This window comes from Carassius auratus, chromosome 2, assembly GCF_003368295.1.
Source record: "Carassius auratus strain Wakin chromosome 2, ASM336829v1, whole genome shotgun sequence".
NCBI classification, from domain to species: Eukaryota; Metazoa; Chordata; class Actinopteri; order Cypriniformes; family Cyprinidae; genus Carassius; species Carassius auratus.
In genome coordinates, this window is record NC_039244.1 from 990,844 (window position 1) to 1,007,162 (window position 16,319).

The window sequence follows — 16,319 nt, forward strand, 5'->3', positions numbered from 1 at the left end:
ATTTTTTTAATGATGATAATAGTACGGATTAGATTCATGAGGTTTGCTGTGAGTTGAAAATGTATTGCCATTGAAGATTTAGTCACTCCAAAGATAATAATGGTAACTTTAATATAATGCAAGTGTGATTTTCCAAAGGAAAGATTCTCCAAAATAAGAGTTTCGTGGGATAACGGTGACACAACAGCATGGCTTTGAATGCTTTTACAGGTTATTGTTTTGAGGGAAAGTCCACTAACTTCATTTATTGTATGTACTGATAAATTATTTGTTGAGTTTGCATTATGAATGTTTTACTTTAAGAATAAAGTGAACCATTCTAGATTATTTGATTCGGTTTCTTTGGTCACATAAACACTATTTTATGCATCTCAAAACTTTATATCTATGCAACGTTAACAGACAAAATTAATGCATTTCTATTGTTTATTTAGGTTTAAGTTCCAAATGCAGCTGTAATAATTCATAATAATTCTAATAATTCATGGCACATGGTCTTCAGCTTCAGACACAGAGTTTGATTGGCTCGTGTCGGCAATCTTTTTTTTTTTTTTTTACATTGCACAATAACATCAGTAACCACGGCAACAAATGAGCCTTCAACCACTATATACAAATTACACAGATTTCAGATCCAATGCGCTCTACATGAATTCAGGTGTCTTTTTCATCAAAAACACTCCTGCATTACATCAATCCCTTTCATTTGTGGTTCTGAATAAAGTGATACAAAGGTTAAATACTTTGGAACAATTGAAATTGTGTTTCTTTCTGAAGAGAAATCACTTACATGGCTGTTCAAAGGCAAAGCAACATTTACTTACAAGCTTATGTTTTCATCCTATGCAAGAGATCTCAAATCAAGGCAACTCTGCAATATTTTAGGCAACTTCTAGTTTCTAAACTGGTGTAATGTACCCAGTAAGTTCATCTATGATGTCTCACACCATGATCAAATGGTTATTGCACAGCTACCCGTGTTTTAAATGAATTTGCATATTCTATAGCATTGGTTCTCAGCCCTGCACACTTTGTATGTCTCCCTCATCTATCACACCTGCTTCAGCTCATCAGCTCGTTAGTGGAGGACCAGAAGTGTCAAATATAGGGAGACATACAAAATGTGCAGTGCTGGGGTACTTCATGGAGATTAACCCACACCACGCAATTAAAACAACAGGAAGGCATATATGTACAGATCTAAAAGAAATTATACAGCTCAAATCTAAAAGCAATAAAGAAACATCTCTGATTGTGACATCATCTGCAGCTCTGGTCCCACCAATCCCTGCCAAAGTTTGCCATCTTTAGTTTGGAAATCTTCAACACTATCATTGATTATATCTGCACAGGAATGACTGTGCACAAATCAATGACAAATTGAATTTTATATTCATTTTTGCCAATGCAGAAAATCTTAAACCTATTTATTTGCTTGTGAACTAAGTTTGTATATCTCTGGTATAAGCGACTACCAAGACACCCAAAGCACTCCTACGGAAAATCTACAAGGTTGTTAAAATAGTGCTAGTAAGTTAGGGGAAACTTGAAATCATTGTCCTTACAGACGTCAACATCAATAGCACACTTTAGTCAGAAATGATAGAAATTAACCGTGCAAACTTTGGCATCTTTGGTGAACCTCACCTCACTAAAAAACAAGTGTACTTTATTTTGATCAATCTCCATCATGCAAATACTATACACAACATTCAGTAGCACTGGATAAAGATGACAATTATACTTATACTAACAGTGGCTCAATACAATGACATTTGATGAAAGCACCTGAACTTATTTCACATGCTTTAGTTGGCATTTCATCTCATGACACGTGTCGGCGCTCAGAACAGCTCACATGCTGACCAGACTGTTTGCCAAAAATCCCCGATATACTCCAGGGAATTCTGTGGCATTCTGTTTATCTCTCAGAAAGTAAAGAATATTTTTTCTTTCTCGTGGCAAAATATAAATGTCTTCTCACAAACAGGCAATCAACAGGCATCTGGATTTCAGAAGGAAAGAGGGTTAGGTGGGTTAGTTAGTTAGAGGTGTTGACCGGTTGTCAGCTGGTTTAACGGGGAGCAGAAAGCTGAAGTCACTGCCTGACACGCTTCTGGCCAGGTCGTTGCAGTCTGGTTGTTTCCATGGCGATCCCAGAAGATGCAGGGGTCATGCGACCCCAAGCAGAAGAACCTGCGGACGCACTTCTGAAGACTTTTCCTGCAGAACGGTGAAAGAGCCTACATGAGCCAAATCAGTCCTGCTGATAATCAGAATCAGGGAAGCTGAGATGCATTGCACACACACACACACACACACACACTGTCAGTTTGAACATTATGTAATGTTTTTGAATCATTTGTAAATAATATTCTGAGTGTGTGATCAGTTAGCACATGCCACAGTGTTTATAGTGATGCACAGAAACTTTTCATTTATTCGGCCGAAAATTTATTTTACATTTATGCTGAACAGGTTCTGTAGGCTGGAAAGCATTGACCGAAACGGAGAGGTTTAGTAAGTGCTTTTTCAGTGTTTATTTCACTAGAAGAGGTCAATCGTGAGGACGTTGTGCTGGATTAATCTCACATTTACCTCAGCAAAGTCCTTCTATATACATAAACTCAATAGTCAGCTAAAAAATAACTAGACAGAAGCATTTTGTTAAATATATGCACAGTATAACATATTCATTATAGTTTCACTTAACTTGTTATCTTCATTATTTAATATTTGTTTGAATAAATCTGTCATGAAAAGTTTTTATTACAGCCACTGATTAAATTCGAGAAGAACCACAAGAAAAACGGCCTTATGTGCAATTTATGTTTAATTGGAACTCCGTTTGAGTCTTTATTAATAAATAAATAATATTTTGGTTTCTGTGTTTGGGAAAATAATTAATGTTGGTGCATCATTAGTGTTGTTTTCTGATGAAGCAGGTGAGATGATATCTCATCCCTGTGTGTGATCGAACGAATCATGAGAAACTCAAGCAACTCATGATGAAGCCAGTATTCAAGCACTGATGGCACAAGCAGCATGAGCTGAAACACACAACACAAACCAGACTGTTACCATGGCAAAGAGAGGAAGAGGAGGAGCTTAGAGAGGAAATCCTGAGCTCATTCTTCTGGAAACACTCGGAAAAAATGAGAGAAATACAGGAAAGACAGAATAAAGAAAAGAGGTCGAGATTCAAGATGAGGGACAAACACGAGACAAACAGCACTGAACACAACCTATCCGAGGTCAAACCAACACTCACCTCTAGATTTGCTCGTGCTTTCTTCAGCACATCTCGCGTCCGGGAAACTGTAAGACAGATGTGTTCTATCATTAGACTAAAACACCTTTGCTAATAAACAAAACCACAATTCCAAACTCACTTTGTCAAACCTTAAACTACTGAAACAAACCTAAGGTATCATGATTCTGAGAAATAACTGTCTGGACTCACGTTGATTGATGATGAAGGTCTCCATGTTCTCTTTGGTTCGACTGGAGCAGCGTAAACGCTGGATTGTACTCTGAAGAACTTCCTCCTGGTCAACGATCCGCAAACGCAGAGACTGGATCTCCTCACGCATGACCTGCTCCTGATAGGAAAACCGCACCCCATGTATTCACATTTGTTTTGCATTTTATTTTTAGGGCTCAATAAATGTTGACTAAATTATGTGGATGTCCGAACCCTCTGAATGAGATGAGCAGGACCATCGCTTCTCGGAAGCGCCGCCCGCCAGAACATCTTGAGCAGAGACATGGCCTCGTCCAGAATCTGACGCAAGGTCTTGGTGTCGGAGAGCAGCGTCTTCACTGTGTTGTAGTCCAGAGTCTGTAAGAGAGAAACATGTGACACAACTGTCGTCTGCAGAAGTGCTCTGATCTGTCACACATCTGAGGGTCACCTTTCCTCCGCTGATCTCCAGCAGGACAGAGCCGAGACTCGACTGCAGCGCCGCCTCCATCCGCTGCACCAGCACGCTTCCCTCCATCACCTGCTGCTGCAGAGCGCTGTAGTCATCCACGTGACCGATGGCGTGCCGTCCATTACGGCTGGCGAACGAGCCGTCCGGAGCTTCTCCTTCCAGATCTGCATGAGGCTCCAGTGAGTCTGAAGCAAAGACGGTTTCCAGTTCTTCAGCTCAAGCTAATAACTGCACCTGAACATTCCTCAAGCAGTACCATTATTAACTAATTCTATTCTCAACTAGAAGTACTTCAACAGGTTCCAGGAAATAGTTGGAAAGTTTATCTGGAGCTGCTGCCAGAATTGCTAAAACTCGTCACAAACAAGTGCAGGTTTTCATTAAAGCCATGCCTATTCATTTATTAGTTTCACAGCAGAAAATGTATAATAACACTAATAATGAAAGCTATAATGATATGAGCAGTTCACAGTTAGCAAATACACACACCGTTAGAGTTCACAGCGCTCTCCTCCATCTCTGAGTACGGCGAGTACAGAGGCCCGGCGGGAAACGGACCCACGTCTCTGACAGGAGGAGAAGGAGACGGGTCTGTGGAGCACAGCAGAGACTTTCTACATCACAACAACATCACGGTCCTTCAAACACAACATTTCTGGCAAACAGCAGTAATGCTTGACTAATTCAAGCACTTCTCAGGGCACATGTAAATGTCACACATGAGCGTCATGATTTCTACTTGTAAAATTACACTCTAAAAAACGCTGGGTTGTTTTTTCAACCCAACTGCTGGGTTGAGGCCGTTGGATAGGACTTTGGGATGTTTTAACCCAAGTTTGGGTTGAAAATAACTCTCTTTTTTAACCCAGCGGTCTGGGTTGAGGACGCGGACGTGAAGGAGAGCACGCACGTCACGTCAAAATCGTACGTCTCCAGTGCGAGCAGCCGCCATTTTCTCAGCGTGATAGAAGCGAGAAGCGAGTGAAAGACTATGGTAAGTAACGTTAAATATTCAAAATGTAAAGTTATCTTTTATTGTTTACCCAGTTGTATGAAAGGCGGAAACAAAGGAGCTTAACGTTATATATATATATATATATAAAAAAACGGACGCGGTTTTCGCCTCGGACACGGAGGTCTTAACTGCCTCATGTAACGTTACTGAACGGAGGATGTACTTTTAATATAACGTCTGTGAATGTATTTTGTCATATTTACATAATATTTTACATTATCTGTACTTTTTGAGGCGTTAACAGACGGTTATGGTCACGGTTACGCTCATGTGAATTTGTCTTTTTTTCGCGGTTAAACTCAATGTATGTTTGTCTCCTAAAGGAAACGGCATTGTGTAGTAAAGACTAGCATAATTATTTTGAGGCTGTTGAAGTGGTAACTGTTAAAAGTATGTTTTACATGTAATATTTCAGACTTGTCGAGCTCCTGTCTTCATTGTCCTCGCGCTGAGAGTTAAAGACACAGAAGCTGTTTGTGTGAGGAGTCACAGACCTGTGTGAGGATGAGGAGGAGGTGTTCTTCTGAAGAGAGGGACAGACGGTTTAAGGAGAGTAAACTTCAGAAAAACATCAAGTTATCTTTATTTTTACTAAGACTGAAATAATGTGTGTTATTTTTAGATGTTGAAATCCAGAGACAAGATAACTTCATTCTTTTGAGACTGATGTAAGTTAAATTATTATTACTTTTTTTTTTTTTTTTTAGAAAATTAATGTTTCTGTTGTGTCCTGCCTGTTAACTTCACATTTTGATGCAAAAACAGTGTGATTTTATATGTATGTATGTATATGTTAATATTTTATTGAAACCATTGATGTCCCTCTTTGCAGAACTCAAACTAACTGGAGTTAAGGACACACAAGTCTGCTTGTGTGAGGAGGTGGTTTTCTCAGCTTCTGCTGAAGAGAGGGAAAGATCGTTTAAGGCAAGTAAACTTCATAATTTCATGTTATCAGTTGTTGTTGTTTTTTACTAAGAGTAAAATAATGTTTGTTTTTTGTTTTTGTAGATGTTAAAAGCAAGAGACATGGGAGAGCATCATTCCTTTGAGATTTTATGTAAGTTATTTTTAGAAAATAAATTTTTCTGTTGTCTCCTGCCAGTTTACTTCACATTTTGATGCAACAACAGTGTGATTACGTGCTCATTTCATTAAGACCATTGATGTCTGTGTTTTTTATTGCAGAACTCAAACCAACTTTGGAGTTGTCTGATTTGGAGAGTCATTATTCTTGGTCTTCGCTCTTAGAGGTAAAGTTCACACAAAAAATAATTTACTTGCCCTCAAGTCATTCCAAACCTATAAGACTTTTGTCTGTCTTTACAACATTAATATATTTTTAGTTTTCTCATAATATTTGTTAATCCATTTATAGTTTAGATAATCAGTATTTTCAAGCTTCATAAATATAGAGTTATTGTAGAAGTAAATTCTGATATTTATATATGAATACATCTTAAATTATATGATAGCAAACATGTATGTTCAAAATAAAATACTGGTCTCCCAGACCAGCAATGGAGGACACAAAAAGAATATTAAATATATTCATACGTTTTCCAAAAAATTAGCAGATTTTGTATGAGTCTGGAAAAACATGAGGAGAGTAAATTATAAACATTTTAATTATTTGGTGAACTAACGGTTTGAAGAGCAGCTTTCCACGTACGTGAATATTGTGAGGTATGTGAATGTCATGACTGTTTTAATGTTTCAGTAAAGAAGCTTTCTGAAAGCAATATTTATTCAAACAATATCGCCTGTCCTCACACTAGTGCTGCCATTATAGACTTCTGGAGCGCTGTGGTGGACTGAGACATTAAACAACCTTTATTAAAACTTTAAAACCGATTATTTACCTATCCTTACGGATGTGAATACACCTCTACCTGAAAATGGATAGTTTAATTAAATGTTTAATTTTTTCAGATGTGTTTCTCTTAGGCCACTGATGAAGAACAGGCGGTGATTGGGATGAATGCTGGTCAGAGAGGAGAATCTTCTTTCCCCTAAACTGATGCAGCGGTGGTTTTAAAGAAGGACGCTGCCCTGGATGATGTAGAAGAAGTCAGATGCTGTGCTGATGGGGTTTCTTCATGATTACATCAGTTATGCTAAAGAGATCATGAAAATTGACTGTGATGCATGATCTGTATTCATGGACTATGAAACAAACTGTAAGTGTATAATTTGTTAAAAAAAAAAAGTTAAATGCTTTTTCTGTGTTGTTTAGTAGAAGAGTTTACACTCTTGTCATTCATACACATGCTCACATTCTTTCACACACACACACACACACATGCGTCTGTTAAATGTTATAATATCAAAGTTAATGTTGTGATTTATTTGTGTACTGTCATGCCAGAATAGTTGGAAAAAAACCTAACTAATTGTAAATTTATTGTATGTGTTTTCGTATATTTTTATACAATTTATACAATTGAACAAAGTCCAATTTGAACTTAAGTTATATTCATCAAATGTTCAATGCTTTGTTTATGAACTCTGTAGCTGTTAATGCCATCCTTTTCTGCATTTCTTCTAACATGTTACTTTTTGACTTTTCTCTTGTTTTTAATAAATATTTTCCTTTTGGTAATTATTATTTGTGTGTAAAAGTGATATTTAAAATGAACAACATTTGTTGGTTTAATGCCTAGCTCAATTTGGGTTAATTTTAACGTATAAATGCATCGTTTCCCCACATGGCTGCACTCTGCGAGTTTATTTTCTGCCAGCAGGAGGCGCTAAGAGCGGGAGAGGTAGGTTTCTCCGGTAACAGCTGCAGAGCGGTGCTGAGCTCACAAACGCTGCCTTATTAAGCACATGCCAAATGATATCGAACATTTTCTAAATACAGTAGTTATCCTTCTGAAATGCAGTGATAAAAAACACCCGCTCTGTTTTTTTAAACCCTGCAATATAGTCATTTTAAACCATAAAAAAGGCAACCCAGCAGGCTGGGTTAAATATGATAACCCAACTGGTTGGGTTAAAACAACCCAGCGCTGGGTTCGTCCCTTTTTGACCCAGCGCTGGGTTGTCAAAATAACCCAAATTGGGTTGTTTTCAACCCAGCAGTTTTTAGAGTGTACCCATTCAAGACCGTCAAAGTGAAAGCATCATGTGTAAAATGTTACCGTGGAGAAGCTGTCGGCGATAAAGCACGTCCCGCAGCGGACTGGCCGGGATGATGGGCGATGGCCGCTGATCGATGGACTGATCCAGCTGTTTCTGCAGCTGAGCTCGTAGAGCACCATTCTCCTGTATACTGCGCTCCAGCTGGACCCTTAGAGCCCGAACCTCCACCAGCAGCTCCCCGAGCTCCACGGCCGGGCACCGCACCTCACACACCAACCCTACAGCAACGAGAGAGCAACCCTTTCACCCTCAGTGCACCGACTGCATGATCTAATCAATACATGATTTCATTTGCTGATAATCGCTGAAAATGTATTTAGCTGTCAGTTGCTGATAATCTTGCCCTCCGTGGTTAGTGCTCAATATTCAACATCACCAATGTACATATTCACACTTCACATGATAGATAATGCACCGAAGCAAATGAGACTAGCGAGAAGCACGGAAGGGCTACTTTTACATACATCTATTGTGTTTCGCAGCAAAAAGAGACTCATATAGGTTTGCAACAACTTAAGGGTAAATAAACCGAGCCAGCATCTTTATATTTTGGATGTGGGGTGGGTCATTCCAGTGTCACCTGCAGCGGAGCTCTTTCTCAGGCCACACACACGGTCGTACAGCCGTAGTTCACTCTGTAGGGAGTGTAGAAGCTGTCTGCTCTCTGCTAACTGCTGCTGGAGTAAAGTCACCTCATGCTGCAGTCTGCACACAGATCACCAGTTACTCAGCCTTCATTCATGTGTCACAGAATCAGATCAGAAAGAAAGAACTTTCTTTACACGAAGCTGTTCATATGGTTTCTCTGACCTGTTGTTGTGTTCCTGATTGTTTTTTCTGTCCTGGCGCAGCTGCTGGATTTGTTGACTTTGTTCACAGTTGTGTTTCTGCAGCCTCCTCAACTCCTCCTTCCATTGCTCCGCCTCTAACTCCGCCTGCTGCAGACGGACACGCCCAGAAAGCACCGCCTCCCGGAGCTGCTCCACCTCTTCACTGCTGTCTGCATTAAACAGATGTCAAATTATTAAATCCTGGATCCTACATTCTGAAACATTCTGAAAATACACAAGACTGTAACATTTATGTGAATTAATGTGCACATTTCACTGAAATACATATCCACTTTTAGCAGAGGCATTAAATGCATGTGATTTGTTGCACTTATATTTGTCAGTGTTGTCCACAAATGATGTCTATGTGGTCTATAGATTGATGGGCTGAGTTAAATAGCTAAATAGCTAAAGACCCTGATATACTTCAAATGAAATGGAAGAAGAACTGATATGACTTAATTTTGAACAAAAGCAGGCAGAAAAAACATTTGTTTTGAGTTCACTTCAGCAGTTTTCATTCCAGGGGAGATCACTTTGACTCCTTCACACCTTTGAGCTTCCACTGGTCCGTGGCGGTTACGGAATCGGAGAGTGTGTTCTGAAGCTCCACCCTCTATGACGTGCACCCCCCCCACCCCCAGTACATTTCTCATTCTATGGAGATCTGACAGGAGAACTACATTTCCTAATCACTAGCAACATGAATTCACCGGAGAGTCAAACAGCTGAGCTGGCACCAATACACTGAACAAAATTATAAATGCAACACTTGTTTTTGCCAACATTTTTCATGAGCTGAACTCAAATATCTAAGACTTTTTCTATGCACACAAAAGGCCTATTTCTCTGAAATATTGATCAAAAATCTGTCTAAATCTGTGTTCACGAGTTCACATCTACGTATATTAATTCAGTAAGGTTATGCATATTTGGCGTGCTGTCCGGGTGGAGGACTCCGAGCTCGGGATGTGGCCCGAACCCAGAGGACTCCCCCCGGTTGTGGTAAGCGTAGATGGATCTATAGTGAGGAGAATGGGGTGGAGGAGGGATGCTGAAAACTGTCAATGAACAGAGGTAGGTTCTGCTGTTATTTATACCTTGTCATAAGTTTGTTACTGATTGGTCTCCACTTGTGTTAATCAGGTTAATGAACTGCGACTGCTCCTCCCGAACTTTGTTATAAAACTACATTTAGTGAGCACTTTTCCTTTGTCGAGATAATTCATCCACCTCACAGGTGTGGCATATTAAGATGCTGATTAGACAGTGTGATTATTGCACAGGTGTGTCTTAGGCTGGCCACAATAAAAGGTCACTCTAAAATTAGACAGATTTGTGAACAATATTTGAGAGAAATAGGCCTTTAATATTTTTTTTTATAAATCATGACACCACATACAACATAAAAAGGTGTAACAATCAGAGATGTATAGTAACGAAGTAGAACTACTTCACTACTGTACTTAAGTACTAAAAGGCGGTATCTGTACTTTACTAGAGTATTATTTTTTTCTCCTACTTCCACTTTTACTTCGGTACATATTTTCGCTGAGTTTAATACTTTTACGCCGATATTTTTTTATGTGCTGCATCGTTACTCGTTACAATTATAAAAATGTTACAAATCATTCCATTACAAACCACTGCCAGAACTGTAGATGGCAGGTTTGATGAAGCTGGCACATCATTGAGCGAATCAAGCGATTAAGAAGACTGCGCGTGCTGACTGAACTGCTGTGAAGAGAGAGATGAACACCGAGCCGAGCCAGATAATGACTCGTTCACGAGTCAAGAACCGGTTGCATCGGTTTTCGGATGACCAGTAACGTTAGTTCTTTCTGACAGTTCGATTCAATAAACCAGTTGAAGAAAACAGTTCACCGATTCTTTTGCGCTCGAAGCAATGGCGTCATTGGCGTTGACTGCACATGGGCTCATAACATTAACACAGAATCAGTTCAGAATCAATCACCAAAAGAATCAGTTCAGTTCAGATGCTCTGTGTGTCGGTTTGCTTCACGCTAAATCACACATGCGCAGTATCATCAGCTCCTCGGTTCACGAATCGGACGCGTCTGACAGAAACGGTTCTTGACTCGTGAACGAGTCATTATCTGGCTCGGCTCGGTGTTCATCTTCAGTTCTCTCTTCACAGCAGTTCAGTCAGTGTACTGTTTGAGTCAATGAATTACTCCTGGATATTGGTTTGTTTGAACTCAGAGGGAGTGTCAGACACATTAAACAAGTTAACAGCTTAATTCATCTGTGGATTAATGTGTATTGGAGACGCGAACTGTTTAAAACAATTCAGTTCGATTTGGTGAACTGTTTCAAAAAGATCCGGTTACATCGAATGATTCGTTCACGAACCAGATATCACAAACTGCTTTGTTTTTAACTGTCTTACAACAGACACGGAAGAGAAGACAATGCTGAATAAAGTCGTAGTTTTTGCTATTTTTGGACCAAAATGTATTTTCGATGCTTCAAAAAATTCTAAATGACCCTCTGATGTCTTATGGGTTTGAAACAACATGAGGGTAAGTTATTAATGACATCATTTTGCAAATTGGGCTAACTAACCCTAGTAACCGTTTTTTGTTTACAAGAAGTTACAGTCAAAGGAATTGTGATTGTCCTTTAGGTTAATCATTTGAAATAGTAAAAACAATATGTTCAAACTTTTGACTACTTTCTTTAATAGCTACATAACACAATACTTCTACTTTTACTTTTAGTACTTGAGTAGAAAATTTTAAAATAGACTACTTGCAATACTTAAGTACAAAAAATGTTGAATACTTTAGTACTTCTACTTAAGTGTGGTGCTTAAAGAGCACTTCTACTTCTACTCAAGTATGGGTCTCTAGTACTTTATACACCTCTGGTAACAATTTATCCAGTTTAATAAAATAAATGAACACTAATAAAATAAAGTAACAAACTGACTCCAATATTTTTTTATCCACATCATGCTAAAGTTTTGAGACTATGAGACATTCACACTTCCCATAGAGGACTGATTATGGTTCTTATGTATTGCAAACATGATACTTGACTCTGAACTGCTGCTAAACATTATTATTTTGTCTATAATATTCTGATCATTGGCCTGTCTCACACCTAGATTGCCTACACTTCTTCTTTTCATCCTTTTTTTGTTAAGGGGACACGTGTGAGCAGCGCGAAACACTTTACATTAAGCTACACCCCTCCACCACCAGCAGAAAGTTCAGAATCAGTATACCGTCGCTCAGACTTTTCAAACTTCTATTTGTCCCAAAAAGAAGAACAAAAATGAACTTCATTTGAAATATACCATGGCCTTAATGCTCTCCATCAGCTATTATATGTTACCTAGTCAAATGCTTCACAACCCTGTTCCTGGAGACACAACAGTAAGTGTGACCCATTCATTCAGAGTTATTATTTTAGTCTGGTCAGGTCACTTTTATTTGTGTAGCACTTCATACATTACTGATTGTGTCAAAGCAGCTTCACACCGTTAAACTGGATAATAGTTTGACAATAATGTAAGACAGTAATAATAATAATAATAATAAAGTAAGTTAGTGTGTGTGTGTGTGTGTGTGTGTGTACCTCTGCTGGATTGTAATCTTGACTGTAGTGCCAGATTGTCCTCCTTTAATGCTCTGACTTCATTGGTCAGTTGGCTGACTGTATCTTGATTGTGGATAAAGATGTTGGTTGGAGCCACTGTCAAACACACACACACCAGCAATGAGCCTTTGGTTTATGTTCAAAATGGTTCTTACATCTATCTGTCAATAAGCACAGAGACTTAGTTTAAAGGGTTAGCGATCAACAGTGAACACAGATTTATTTATCATGCTCTTCTTCTGAATATCAGTCATGTGGTGTCTGTGGTCCAATCACAGATCAATGGCATGAATCAAAGTATTATATTGTGTCTCTCTCACACACACACACACACACACACACCTGTCTCTCTCACTGCTGTGGCCAGACGTCCCTCTAACTGCTGTCTCAGTCTATCGTTGGTTCTGATAGAATCCTCCAGACGCTGACGCAGGGATCGGATTTCTTTCAGATGCTCCTCGATCACGTCTACACCTGTCAGTATCACCACATCATAACTACAGCAACTTAACATGAATTCAAAACGAGTGCATTTGTTCTTGTTGTTTGTCAGTTTGTTTTTATTTAAACTTAACTTATAAGATATGCTATCTCTCTCTCTCTCTCACACACACACACACACACACACACACACACACACCTGATTGGCTGTTGCCAGACAGATAATGAGATGATCCATTAAAACCTCCGATTGGCTGAATCATATTCTCCATGTCCCACAATGCATCTGTCTGCACAGACAGGCCTCCACTGGTTCCCTGTGTATGATGGGACACAGGCGTGTAATCGATGGGACGGGGCGTGTGTGCAGTCAGCTGATAGCTGGAGAGCGAGTGAGGCGCGCTGAAAGCTGTTGGGAAGAGATGGAAGCAGAAATTCAGTTCACAACTAAACGAGTCTCTTAACGATTGGTTTCTATAAAGTAAAAAGATTCCCTTCTGCTCATATCACCAGAATTTGCCAGGTCATAAATAAATAATAACAAATAGGAATACATTTATGATGTCTAGTCACTTTGCCTACACATTTAATTAAAAAATCTCTATATTAATAACCTGTCACTTCAGATCAAAGTTTGTGATACAAAAATGCTGAAATAAATGTTCAAATATGTCTTCACCTCTCCTTAACAAAAACGTGGTTGTGTCTGTTCATGGGTTTGTAGGAACAAAGTCAGTTACACGCAGCACAATGTGTGTGTTAGTCAGTCTTGGACAAACACAGTCCCACACACATGCCGTGTGCTCACTTCTCATGGGCGGCCTCCTCTGTGCTGAGACAGTCAAGATCCTGTGGTCAGGGTCAGGGCAGGTCACGGGGGCAAAGGTCATGGGGTTAGAATGAGCACTGATCAGAATCTGTGAGCTGGACAAGAGTTCTGTGAACACACCTGCAGACGGCGGAGCAGAGATGTGTGTCAATGACATACTGTCACCTGTCTATCTGTCACACTCTCCTGTGGCCTGTAGGGGGAGACACTGGACTAACGGCAGTACGACGCTAATGAGGACCATCATCATGAGCACTCAGGTTAAAACACACAGGGTGAAGATTAGGAGCAACAGCTGCATTAACTGCCTGAAAGCTCTAGTGAAATAGTGATATAGTGACTAGTGATAATTCTGTTTTGTCTTGTTTCAATGGCTGTAGCACTGATGCTACACAAATTAAACCTGAGGATCATGTTTTCCAGCATAAAATCTGACTGTTCTGATCTGAGTCACATGAATCATGCCACTCATGTTTTATCTGTTTTATCTTGTTTTATCTGTTTTATCTGTGTGTGTGTGTGTGTGAGAGAGAGAGAGAGTGAGTTTGCATATTTTGTGACATATCAGGACGCAGGTATTACAAGGAGAAGGTGACTTTTCAGGACATTAGCCCATGTCCATACTTTTCAAAACACATCTAAATCACACAGAATAGTTTGTAGTGAAAATCTGAAATATTTTAAAACAGTATAAAAACCATTACACCTATGGGATGAACCCACTTTACACAAAAACAAACCTGTGTGTGTGTGTGAGTGTGTGTGTGTGTTTTAGATGGTATTTGTATGACGGTGGTTTTCGCACCTCTGTCTTTGTCTTCAGGTTTCTCCTGTGTAAACTCACTGGCTGCGTCCATGTCTGAGCACAGGTCCACATCCTCATTGGTGGAGCCTCTTTCGTCAGACACAAATGAGGCGCAATCTGATTGGTCTGTTGTCTCAGAGGAGGCGTGGCTGCTGTAGGGCGTGTCGGGACGCTGATGTAACTGGGAGTTTAGAGATTCGATGATTTGATCTTTGTGTTGGAGCTCCTTACTCAACCTGTTGAAGACATTGATCACCTGTCATTAACAGAGTGAAGTGAACTTATTCACATTATATTCCAGAGGAGACACGCACCTCAGCGCCAGCAGCTCGTGACCCGTTTTATCATCTTGCTGCTCTAAACGATCACCTGACAACCAAAGAAAACATTCGGTGAAGGACTGTATGATATCTACACACAGAAGGATCTGATCACAGCCTGAGAAAGCGGAGTGACGGGAATATTTCCCATGTGTCGCTTTAAGCTTTATTTCTGTCTGCAGTTATCTGAGAAACACAAGTGCGTGTGACTGGTGATGGTGTCAGTCTAATACCCTTCCTTCAGAAAACAAATGAACAAAAATATTTCAACCTTTGGCTGCAAATTTACAGACACAGACAGTAAATAAAGAAATGAATGACTCATTATTGCAGTTATCTGATAATGTAGTCAATATACTATCAATATAATCTCTTAAAAGTCAATGACAATCTCAATGAGTATTTGATCTGATTAAATAATTCAGTCCTATACCATCGCTGTCATCACAAGGTTTTTATTGCACAAGTTGTGGCTTCTGCTGTTGTAAATACAGCACATATTATTATAGGTACCATGACAGTGGCACTATATACACCTGAACAAACGACTGCATGCAGATGCTGACATGCTTTACTGTGTGTGTGTGTGTGTGTGTGTGTGTGTGTGTGCGTGTGTGTGTGTGTGTGTGTGTGTGTGACACTCACGTCCACTGATCTTGGTGCTGACTCTCTGAGCGAGTGAGGAACTCTGGGAAAGCTGTTCCCGGAAGCTTTGGCCCATGTAGTAATCAATGTCGTTGGCACGCAGCAGCTCCTCGAAGGCTTTGGTCGTGTCACTCAGGTGCTGTGTGAGGATGTGGCAGATGCCCCGCCCCTCTCGCATCTTCTGCCGCAGGTGTGACAGCTCTCGTGCCTGGGCCTGGATCAGTGTGTTGTACTTCCTGTTCAAACAGGAGGACATTTTTGGTGCTCTGCTAGGTTTTTTAACATGAGGCACAAAAAAATATGTTGCGAGTCCTGCACTGTTTGTTGCTTCATCCGCTCTGATGATTTATACAGCACAGCAGCAGAAGACCAGGAAGAACGCTTGTAAACACACATCAGCACTGAACATCACCACACGACTGTCATCTGTAGAGCTGCTTACAGCCAAAGTGGATTTACTAACGGAAGGACTTGATGCACAGCTGTTGAATTGAACTGAAGCAACACTGAACTCCGGCCAGCCGCAGAAACACACAAGGAAATACCCACTACTGTGATTGAACAACAGTTTCACTTATTGAAATAAGAGATGGACACTGCTGTGATGTACTCTGCAAACAACATGTTTCGTTTGAGTTTGTGAATCCTCAGTATACTGTCCAGAACAGACAATGCACTAGTGGTGAAAGCATGTCTCCTCACACGTCTGTGTTGTGTCGTTACTGTTGATC

General features: G+C 39.9%; 1 protein-coding gene across 6 annotated transcripts in view; it reads right to left on the reverse strand.

Annotated features, from left to right (window-relative positions):
* Positions 1–510: 510 nt before the first annotated feature.
* The window catches only part of LOC113111566 (myomegalin-like), a 55,069-nt gene continuing 39,260 nt past the window's right edge, over positions 511–16,319 (reverse strand). For 4 of the 6 annotated variants that reach the window (XM_026276449.1, XM_026276420.1, XM_026276409.1 and 1 more), the window contains 17 exons: positions 15,589–15,824; positions 14,938–14,992; positions 14,624–14,859; positions 13,798–13,938; positions 13,189–13,398; positions 12,891–13,022; positions 12,528–12,644; positions 8,905–9,094; positions 8,675–8,799; positions 8,094–8,312; positions 4,425–4,526; positions 3,915–4,120; positions 3,698–3,841; positions 3,464–3,602; positions 3,272–3,318; positions 3,082–3,136; positions 511–2,223 (listed from right to left, as the gene is read on the reverse strand). In XM_026276449.1, the coding sequence (XP_026132234.1) occupies positions 2,099–2,223; positions 3,082–3,136; positions 3,272–3,318; positions 3,464–3,602; positions 3,698–3,841; positions 3,915–4,120; positions 4,425–4,526; positions 8,094–8,312; positions 8,675–8,799; positions 8,905–9,094; positions 12,528–12,644; positions 12,891–13,022; positions 13,189–13,398; positions 13,798–13,938; positions 14,624–14,859; positions 14,938–14,992; positions 15,589–15,824 (2,479 nt within the window). In that variant the 3' untranslated portion in view covers positions 511–2,098. The remainder of the gene's footprint in view (positions 2,224–3,081; positions 3,137–3,271; positions 3,319–3,463; positions 3,603–3,697; positions 3,842–3,914; positions 4,121–4,424; positions 4,527–8,093; positions 8,313–8,674; positions 8,800–8,904; positions 9,095–12,527; positions 12,645–12,890; positions 13,023–13,188; positions 13,399–13,797; positions 13,939–14,623; positions 14,860–14,937; positions 14,993–15,588; positions 15,825–16,319) is intronic. The other 2 variants (XM_026276441.1, XM_026276431.1) reach the window with 2 other exon arrangements.